This window comes from Eucyclogobius newberryi, unplaced genomic scaffold (genome assembly GCF_026437365.1).
Source record: "Eucyclogobius newberryi isolate DKJ021-1_F unplaced genomic scaffold, fEucNew1.0.hap1 SCAF_5, whole genome shotgun sequence".
Taxonomy (NCBI): Eukaryota; Metazoa; Chordata; class Actinopteri; order Gobiiformes; family Gobiidae; genus Eucyclogobius; species Eucyclogobius newberryi.
In genome coordinates, this window is record NW_027316167.1 from 19,257,867 (window position 1) to 19,268,131 (window position 10,265).

The 10,265-nt window shown below is 39.0% G+C and overlaps 2 protein-coding genes across 2 annotated transcripts; one reads left to right on the forward strand and one right to left on the reverse strand.

The window, feature by feature from the left end:
* The first annotated feature begins 2,658 nt into the window (after positions 1-2,658).
* Positions 2,659-8,468, forward strand: ampd3a (adenosine monophosphate deaminase 3a). The gene is made up of 14 exons (XM_072465578.1): positions 2,659-2,870; positions 3,236-3,404; positions 3,475-3,640; positions 3,703-3,922; positions 4,018-4,147; positions 6,075-6,269; positions 6,360-6,491; positions 6,561-6,724; positions 6,789-6,915; positions 7,127-7,290; positions 7,365-7,485; positions 7,751-7,924; positions 7,999-8,109; positions 8,188-8,468. The coding sequence occupies exons 1-14, from the start codon at positions 2,659-2,661 to the stop codon at positions 8,338-8,340; spliced, it is 2,238 nt and encodes a 745-aa protein (XP_072321679.1). The 3' UTR covers positions 8,341-8,468.
* On the reverse strand, positions 8,373-10,032 carry lyve1a (lymphatic vessel endothelial hyaluronic receptor 1a). Its single transcript, XM_072465327.1, has 6 exons — positions 9,898-10,032; positions 9,628-9,811; positions 9,422-9,561; positions 8,999-9,157; positions 8,859-8,931; positions 8,373-8,718 (listed from the first exon to the last, which is right to left on the reverse strand). Exons 1-6 carry the CDS (start codon positions 9,974-9,976, stop codon positions 8,613-8,615), a joined length of 741 nt encoding a protein of 246 aa, XP_072321428.1. The 5' UTR covers positions 9,977-10,032; the 3' UTR covers positions 8,373-8,612.
* Positions 10,033-10,265: the final 233 nt, after the last annotated feature.

Genomic DNA, 10,265 nt, shown 5'->3' on the forward strand with positions numbered 1-10,265 from the left:
AATCTGGGAAATCGGATTGCAGACAGGATGTGTTGAATGGCATATTCTGTCTGCTGCTCTCCCTGTCCAGGAAGGATGTGAGGGTTTCCTTCATTTGGGTCCCTGCGCATGTGGGGGTGGATGGTAACGAAATGGCTGATGCACTGGCTAAGCGTTCCCTTAGGCGGCCATCAATTGATGTGGCGGTTGAGTTAAGCAAATCTGAAGTCAAGCCCGTTATCAAGAGTCATGTGGTCGGCCTTTGGCAGGAATTTTGGAGCCACAGTGTTACTGGACGGCATCTCTATCACATACAGGGTACTGTGGGTCCTTGCGGGTCTATGGGCAGGAATGCGTGGGAGGAAAGGGCCTTCGCCCGCATGAGGATTGGCCATGCTGGACTCAATTGGTCACTGAGTAGGATAGGCAAGCATCCGACCGGTCTGTGTGGTCGCTGTCGGGTGCCAGAGACTGTCGAGCATGTGCTGATTTGCTGTGAGGCTTATGATAGAGAAAGGGCCGGGTTGGCCTTGTGGTTTCGGAATAATGGGCGGGAGTTCAATCTGCGGAACGTTCTGGCGATCCAGTCACAGGGTTTGTGTCAGGCTGTGGTTGCTTACTTATGTAGCACAGGGCTGGGTAAACGTTCATAGAGGTGGGGGGTGTTGGAGACTGAGCCGAGGATGAGGAGCAAGAGGATGTTCTAACGCGCTTTGACTTCATGGGCCTAGAAACGCCAAAGTGATGGAAGAAGGACTTCTAAAGGATAAAACGACAAAGACGTCCCGTGACCTCATGGGCTTTGTAAAACAACAAAGACGTCCCATGACCTCATGGGCTTTGTACTTCCAAAGCACCGAACGTCAAAGAGGGAGAGGAAGATGAAGAAGAGTCTCCCTGGAATAAAGCCGGTTGGTCTCTGACACAACAACTATTCTAGTCACAAAGTCATATCATGACCTCATGGGCTTTGTAACGCCAAAGCAATGGAAGGAGTACTTTTACGGACTACGACAGAGTCTGAGGACTACGAAACGTCTGAGGAATAAAGTCTGGCGGTAATGCAACACTCGGATGCCAAAGTCTGGCGCTAATGCAACAATTGGATGCCAACCGCCATAAAACAACAACAACAAAAACAACACTCGGATGCCAACCGCCATAAAACAACAACAACAACAACAACAACAACATCTGAGGAATAAAGTCTGGCGGTAATGCAACAATTGGATGCCAACCGCCATAAAACAACAACAACAACAACAACAACAACAACATTTGTAGAAATGTGCACACATTATGCGTAAATGTTTTGAGCAACAGAAAAACGCCCAGTGCCGACACATGGTTTATCTCTAAATACAAGAGCCCATCGGAGGAGCGGGTCAGCCCGACTCTGTGCCCCTCACACACGATATTTGCTCTGTCTCTCCTTTGTCCCACCGCACTCCCTTCTCGCTCGTCTCCCTCACCTTTTTAAATCTTTAACTTTTGAAATTGCTCTGCTACTGAATGGTCATGATGTTACTGTTGTGATACTTTTAATGTCAGTTGGCAGCCAACTGAAAAAGGTGCATTTACCGCCACCAGCTGTAGTTGTACGTCAAAGTATATGTTTTATGCTACACTGTATTTTTTTTTTTTTTAAGGAAAGCGAAGAGGAGCGAGGAAGAGAAAAAAGATATAAAACGTATGTCAAAAGAATACGTGTGCATTTGATTCCTTTATGCTTTGATCCCATGGGCTTTGAAGACAATGACACATAAAGACAATGGTATGGCTCTCCTCTCTCTCTTTCTCTCAAAGTCTGAGGAATAAAGTCTGGCGGTAATGCAACACTTGGATGCCAACCACAATAAAACAACAACAACAACAACAACAACAACATCTCTCTTTTTGCGATATAGCGTCAATCACATGCTTTGAACACAGAAGTACAGAAGACCTACAACTACAGTAGGTGGAGGTAATGTAACACTTGGATACCAACCGCCATAAAACACCAAAGAATAGGGGCGTGCCTGAAGACGTTTGAGAAGCTCTCGGTTACAGTAAGAGATAGTAGTTCAAGTAAACTAACATGTCATGGCAATACAATACATACATTAGAGAATACCGGTACATTTTCTTGCTAAACCTTAATTTCATTTAGACATAACAATGAATGCTAAATGTAAGAACAAGTATTTATTGTATGATGTAAAGGAACATGGATACTGTACATGGTATAGTTGATTAAGTTTTGTAGTTTCAGTCTCTTACTTGGCTTAATTTGAAGTAATTACCAATAAATCAGAAAGGAAATATGAACTATAGTAAAAGCTGTGTTAGGTGATGTTAATTGACAGCAAGTTATTTTCTTTCAGTCAATATGATTCAGCAATATGCAGCACAATACATGACTGTGTGCTTTTTGTCCTTCCTACAAAAAATCAGCCAAGCAGAAAATCGCATGGTCATTAGAACAGCCCTAATGATCAAGCATGTGACACTGTCCATGAAAAAGACAATCAAGGTTAAAATGTGACATTTCTGAAGTCATAATACTTCTAACCCCCATATGTGTCTGTGAGAACATTTACTATACACAAACTCTTGTTTATTCTCTTTTTGTGGGTGGGCTCTCATTTGCTGCTTGAAAGTAGTTTTTTGCAAACTGTCTTGCTCTTTTTTGCAGTCATGGAACACGAGTTGGATAAGGTCACCTTCAGTGAGTTGGAAGAAGACGTGCTTGAAGCTGAGGAGGATGAGTCTGGTCTGATCGAGAAGGATGACATAGACATGTCTATATTCTCTGTGCATGAGGAATGTCCCATAAGTCTGAGACAGGCCAAAGAACATGATATCCTGAAAGAGCTGGCAGAGGAGCAGTCTATGGAACAAGTCAAGAGGTAAGCTGACAACAATATATTATTTCATCACGATAGGGTTGTCAAAAGTATTGAAAATCAGATACTAATCAATGCTAAAACTAGTATCAAAACTAGTTACTAATTGAATAAAAGTATTGGTACAAAAAAAAAAAACACAATCAAGACCAAGTTTGACCTTTGGTTTTGAGTTTTATCAAAACCTTATCATAATACCACATGGAAACATAAAGAAAGTACAATCATGTTTCACAAGCATTTTCCGTAGTATTGAAATCAACTTCTAAGTTTTAGTGACAAAATCTTGTCAAAACATCAAACGCCAAGACAACATATTTCAATGGCTCAAGTAACACCCTGACAGGCTTGTGTGGACGTGTTTGCAGAAGAAGAAGCTTAAGATTGATTCGCTCCAGGTCTTTGTCCTGCAACAACATAATGCCGCCAGAACTGGGGGCTTTGGCAGTAACGCCGCCATTCCTGACCCGACGCGCCCTGATAGAAAACTGTCCTGATTTCCAAAGAGTCGTTATCAGTGGAGACCACTGCGCTGGAGTAAGGCTCAAAATTCAACAGCCAAAAAACATTATTTTACAATAATTTATTGTGTTTTTCCTTCAAATAGCTTGCTGTTGACGACTACGAGCACTCAGCCAAAGCTCTTTTAAAAGCCCTGGCCCTCAGAGAACACTACTGTAAAATGGCATATCACAAATTCTGCAGATCCACAGCCCAATGTCTGAGAAAGACTGAAAACACGACGTGGACCGAAGAGGATGAAATGCTGCCAGGTTAGGAGCATTAAAAGAACACCATCACAGCTTAGTCAAATTAATCAACATTTGTCTTTCAGATATATGCCCCAGTCCAAAAGATGGCGAAGACCCTTACAGCATGGAGAACATTCCAGAGAATAAACCCTATACATTGGCAATGGTTGACGGGATTGTGAATGTTTTTGAAACTACAACTGATGACAGGAACCAAGAGCTGCAATTCATGCCTAGTGTGGACATGTGTAGTTTTGCAACACATTTCACTGAACTGCTGACTATGATTGCAGATGGCCCCACGTAAGTTGACTTAAAATGCAAAGTTGGATAGATACCCCCAATTGCAATAAAACTTTTTGGTTAAACACAAGTTACTTATATTTTTTGCTGTGCAGGAAAACTTATTGCCACAGAAGACTGAATTTTTTAAGGTCCAAATTCCACCTTCACGAGATGGTAAATGAGACGGCAGAGTTGAAGGAGTTAAAAAGTGTGGCTCATAGGGACTTTTATAATGTCAGAAAGGTACGTATTTTGTAGCGATCCTAATGTTTTTTAACAGCAGGGGTGTCATACTCATTTTAGACTACGGGCCGAATTTTGATACTCAGGTTGGGTCGCAGGCCAAACATACCTTAAAAAATAAAAATATAAAAAATATAAGAAATACATAGCTTTATATAGCCTTGTAATAGTTATTTGTGGACACTGTTCCACAAATCTGCTGCAGGTGAAAGACTGAGACATCAGCAGCAGGAACATAGACTTGTGATATGATTTCTGATATGAAATGTTGATATCACAGCCCTGTTGCTGCACAAACTCAATATGGCTCACTAATTTTATACTTTTAGTTTATTTTAAGGCCCGAAGTCACTGGGATAGGCTCCAGTCACCCGCGACCCCAAAAGGGAACAAGCGGTAGAAAATGGATGGATGAAGCTTATTTTAGTGACAAATTATTCATGAAGTGAATCAAATGAGTGCATTGTGTTTGTGTTCACAGTCACATTCGTGTGGACACAGTCAGAGCTCACAGCTGCTTCACTCAGTATTGGTGCTGTTTGTGAAAATGTGAAATATCTAGGCATTCATATCACTAAGAATTAGAAAGAGAGGGGAAAAATAAGCTTTGCCCCAAACTAAAAAAGACTAAAGCAATCTGTAATTTATGGTTACAAAGGGACATTTCTGTATGGGGAAGAACCCTCCTGACGGCAGAGGATGTGTTGAGATTTGTTTACCCAGAATTGTCACTAGAGGTCAGCAAAGACGCATGTAATAAGATAAAACTTGGTATGGAAAAATAGATGTCACTATATCAGAAAATAATGATTAACCAGACCGAAGGAAGCCGAAGGACTTGGAACTCCTCACTCAATTTGGTATTTTTTTTTATTCTCAACTAATTTTTTAGTGAGATCGAGGTTTACAATTTCTACTAAAATGTCACAACATTCTTAAGCTACCAATCAAATTGTCCGCCTGCTTCTAACAGGTATTGCTAGCATGGAAACTTTGCCACACCCACAACTGCTCACTCCATAGAACAAGTATTTGGAACAATTAATCCATAACCAAGCATAGTAAACCTTTATTTTTGAAAAATGTTTTTTTTTATCAACAAGTACAATTTTGTAAGACTCAAGAATATACATATGTATTTAAAAGCATTCCCAAAGGGATGATGGAGCTGACCAAAGGACTTAAGAAAATAACACAAACACATAACTCCATCTGTTAATTAATGGAATCGACATCAAAGATAAAATAAGCATATTAGAATATATATATTATCCATACCAGCAAGGCATACTGGGCTGCCCAGTTTGTCGATATAAGATGGGTGAAAGTCTGGCTAATAGCTTTTGACTATTGCTTAAAACAACAAAGTCAGACAAATGCAACTAAAACATCTCTTTTATAATAACCCTGTTGTCAGCAGTATTCCAACAATAAGAATAAAGACTGGAATATATAGTCAATCTGCTAATTTTATTAGGTAAATTCCACATTCATATAATGAAATATGAGGAAAATAACCATCCCCTCTTTAAGTTATGTATATATGACTTGCACAATTACATAAGCTCCTTAAATATAGGCTGGAACAAAAAATCAATAAAAACATTAAAAGTATATAGGACATTTTTCAATCCATCGTAATTGTAACATATTACTCTCTGTATTACAAACCTCAACCTGTTTATTTTTTATTTCTGTTTTATCTGTACTTTACTCTGTGTTCTGTATAGTCTGTCAATGTTTGTCAATTAAAAAAGAAAAGGGCTGCTGCTGCAAAGGACTATGGGGCTCGTAGTTCTAGTGAAAAAAAAAAAAAACGTATATATATGCATCGAAAAGGAATAAATATAAATGATAAATGTTTTGTGGGCTGCATGTTTGACACCCCTGCTTTAGACCAAAATGACAAGTATCCTTCTCCCTAAAGGTGGACACTCACATTCACGCTTCAGCGTGCATGTCCCAGAAACACCTGCTGACGTTCATTCAGAAGACATACCAAACGGATGCAGATCGAATCGTTTTAGAAAAAAATGGAAAAATGTTGACTCTCAGAGAGGTGTTTTGTGACCTTCACAAAGACCCTTATGACCTAACAGTTGACTCTCTTGATGTGCATGCTGTAAGTAAAGAGTGTACTTTTACATATTTGAGCACATTTTGTGATTTGGTTGAACGTGTATCTGCTATATTATCCTTTTAAACTAAACAGGGGAGGCAAACCTTTCATCGATTTGATAAATTCAACTCTAAGTATAACCCAATGGGAGCTAGTGAACTTAGACAGATTTTTCTGAAAACCGACAACAGAATTGAAGGAGAGTATTTAGCTGAAATCATAAAGGTCAGTTATTTGTTTGTCCTTATTCAGATCCCAAAGGAAGAAATAATGTAGTTTTTTCCCCTCTACCAGGAAGTAGCCCACGATCTAGAAGAGAGTAAGTACCAGCATGCAGAGCCGCGACTGTCTATCTACGGCAAGAGTCGAGAGGAGTGGGATGATCTGGCCAAATGGTTTATTCAACACAAACTGTACTCCCCAAACCTGAGGTGGATCATTCAGGTGCCACGGATATAGTAAGTCCTATTACACCAACAGACAAAACAGTTAGAGCCTGGATTAAAGTTTGGTTTGTTTCAGCGATATTTTCAAGGCAAAGGGACTGGTTGACAACTTCTCCAAGATGCTGGAAAACGTCTTTATGCCCCTATTTGAGGCAACTATCAAACCACAGGACCACAAGGAACTTTATGTTTTCCTCAAATATGTAAGCTTTCTTTGACTGTCTTTAGAGGTGTCGACTAATGACAATGCATAACACAAAGTCTCTTCATTGTGGCTCATGTTGGTGGTTTTCTTAGGTAGCAAGGGTACAGTTAGATTGATTGGAAATTGTTATTCTTGTTATGCTATTACTTATGTATAATTTACTTTACATTGAATAGTTTTCTATATTGATTACAATGTGGTCACTGCAGGTGTCTGGCTTCGACAGTGTAGACGATGAGTCCAAGCATTATCATCACAGGTTCTCAACCAAAAGTCCCAGTCCAGCAGAGTGGGACACCGATAAAAACCCTCCATACAGTTACTACACCTTCTTCATGTATGCGAACACCATGATGCTCAATAACCTCAGGAAGTACGAATGACTATGATCTGATGATCGTTTTATAATTGAAATATCTTACTATTTGATCTTTCTTTTTTCTGTAGACAACGCGGCCTCAGCACCTTTCAGTTTCGCCCCCATTGTGGAGAGTCTGGATCCATCACTCACTTGGTCTCTGCTTTTCTAGGAGCGGACAACATTTCTCATGGACTGAACCTAAAAAAGGTTTATCAGAATTAAAAGTGTTAGAAAAATGACAATCGCAACCTTAGAATAAACTAGTTGTAAAATGCACTGATTAAACATGTTTGAGATTTCAAGTTTAGTCATGTGTTACAATGGTGTCTTGATTTTGCTTGAAACTTCAGTTGTGTTTTATCAATGCATTATACTACAGTGCTATCGAAGGGCACACAGTTTATTCTAAGGTTAGGATTGTAGGATTGTAAATTTTCCTCCAGAGTAATGATGATTATATTTTCCTGTTCAGAGCCCTGTTCTCCAGTACCTGTTCTACTTGGCTCAAATCCCGATTGCAATGTCCCCACTGAGCAACAACAGCCTGTTTCTGGAGTACTCCAAAAACCCACTGTTCGAGTTCTTGCAAAAAGGCTTGTGTGTGTCTCTGTCCACTGATGACCCCATGCAGTTTCACTACACCAAGGTCAAGACAATACACAATATATGCATGTGTTTTGCATTGAAACACAGTATTGATGATGATTTATTGTGTCACAGGAACCACTAATGGAGGAATACGCCATTGCAGCTCAGCTCTGGAAGCTCAGCACTTGTGATGTTTGTGAAATAGCCAGGAACAGTGTGGTGCAGAGTGGTCTTTCCCTTGAGGTTCATATTTAATTTATGAATCAGGCCTAATTATTGTGGCCTGTGATGTGTTAGTGTTTTTTTTTTTTTTTTTTTCAGGAAAAGCAGCAATTCATTGGAAAAAACTATCCAAAAGAGGGACCAGAAGGGAACGACATCCAACGGTCAAATGTGCCCCAGATCCGAATGGCCTACAGATATGAAACACTGTGCAACGAACTGAGCCTCCTGGTGGATGCAGTCAGTTGCTAAACTACACAATATGGACCAAACAAAACACTTTTCTTATGGCGATGCATCGAAAATATTGTAAATAGTGTGGATAATATAATAACTAAACAACATGAAGCAAATGAAATAAATACATTTATTTTCAGTGACTCAACCATTTTCAAGTTACATTTTTATCAATAAACCTTAGCCCTTGTATTGCCATCTAGTGGACACAATATGACATCAGTTAAAGTTTAACAAAAACAGATTCAAATAATATAGTATACACATGTACAATAGCAAAGTGTGATTCAAACACTATCCACTTTAGTTGGACAACTTTTCTTGGTTTCTGTATATTTGACGTGTGTCCATTCTTCTTTCTCAATATGCGGCTCTTTGTCAGACTTACATTTTCTTTGGGTAAAAATAAAAAATAGGTAAAATTTCAGATTTTTTTTTTACTCATTTATAAAACGGTTAAATATATAAAAAAAAGAAATATATATATATATATATATATATATATATATATATATATATATATATATACTTACAGTTTTATGTATACAACAGCCACTATTGCAACTAGAAACACTGCGACAACTGATGTGATCACCACAGTTTTTTCTAAAACGGAATAGGCATAAAATGTAAAACATTTGAAATGTTATCAGTTATAATTTAATTCTCATACTTCCAGAGGATCCCTTAGCACTGCCGACTCTCAGGGCCTTTTCAGCTTCACTGTCCATGAGTGTGAAGAAAATAGGCTGAAAGGTGGCAAACGTTTGCAGCATGGAGAGAGACGTGGACTGGGTGGGCATTGTTGTAGGATCTAGAAGAGCTGCTGTATCTGTGACACAATTAACAGAAGGAAAGTGATACAGGTCCTGGTCTAGTTTAATTTAGAGTCAGATTTATTTTATGATTTGTATCAATTTATTGTTGAAATTGTCTTGGTTCCTGTTTGGTCCCTTTACAACAATACATTTGTAGTTTTATTCTCTTGATGCCGTGTTCAATCTGGGTCTATTTTGAATTGGCTAATTTAGCAGATCAATCAAAATTATTTATAGAGCACAATTTGTACTAAGTGCAATTCAAAGTGCTTTCATACCTGATTCATTAAAGCAAAATACATCAAATTGTTTGGTAAGCGCAGCTCTCCATCTGACCAAACCAGTCTGGTTTTGTCCACAATTTAACTGTGCTGTTATGCGAGGAACAACAGCCAAATGCTCATCAGTCCACCCAAACCTGAGAAAGAAAAGGAATTTCAAGTACAATTTGAAATACTTAAATCAAAGTTAATTGATGTTTTACCTGCATGTTTCTAGTCCTCTGCTCAGGGCCTTTTCTATTTGAGATATTGAAGCGATGTTGACTCCCAGTGATTCACAGAGGTCACGGGCTTCAGATGCATTGAACGCATAGTAGGCCTGATTCCAGTCATTGACAGAGCTCACCTGGAAGACTCCAGCAATGGTTCGGTCCGCTGCAGGGAAAACTTAACCAACAAAACAAGAAATTAAACACTATAAGAAATGTATCTAATGCAAACGTGCATTTAGAAATAATCATGAGATGACTTACCTCTGAGTTTAGTTGTATCAAGATCACAGATGCACAGACCAACTGATGCTGCTATTGAAAGTAACAGTAAAAGATTCATGACAGTAATTTGAGAGTAAACTAGTGTGAAAATGACATGTGCTGGTTGGTTTGTGAGCCTGTGAGTCTAACAGCGGCGTTAAATAGAGGAGGTCCAGAGGTGTGTGCGTCCAGAGCCAGAAAGAACAGGAAAGGGAAGAGGGAAGAACAATTCAGAGGTCACATAAAAAGCCATGTTCTTCAACCAATGCCTCAGGGACCAATAAGAAATTTAATCCGTCAACAGCACCCATATTTACAGAATTTATGTACAGAAGAAAAACCCAAATTATAATAAGAATAGGGCTAAA

Coding starts and splice junctions, on each gene's coding strand:
- ampd3a (XM_072465578.1), top strand. CDS start 2,659: ATGGAACACGAGTTGGATAAGGTCACCTTCAGTGAGTTGGAAGAAGAC. Junction 3,641..3,702: donor AGAGGATGAAATGCTGCCAG/GTTAGGAGCATT, acceptor TTTGTCTTTCAG/ATATATGCCCCAGTCCAAAA. Junction 7,925..7,998: donor TGCAGTTTCACTACACCAAG/GTCAAGACAATA, acceptor ATTGTGTCACAG/GAACCACTAATGGAGGAATA.
- lyve1a (XM_072465327.1), bottom strand. CDS start 9,976: ATGAATCTTTTACTGTTACTTTCAATAGCAGCATCAGTTGGTCTGTGC. Junction 9,158..9,421: donor ATTTTGCTTTAATGAATCAG/GTATGAAAGCAC, acceptor ATTGTGTCACAG/ATACAGCAGCTCTTCTAGAT. Junction 8,932..8,998: donor TGCTAAGGGATCCTCTGGAA/GTATGAGAATTA, acceptor ATTCCGTTTTAG/AAAAAACTGTGGTGATCACA.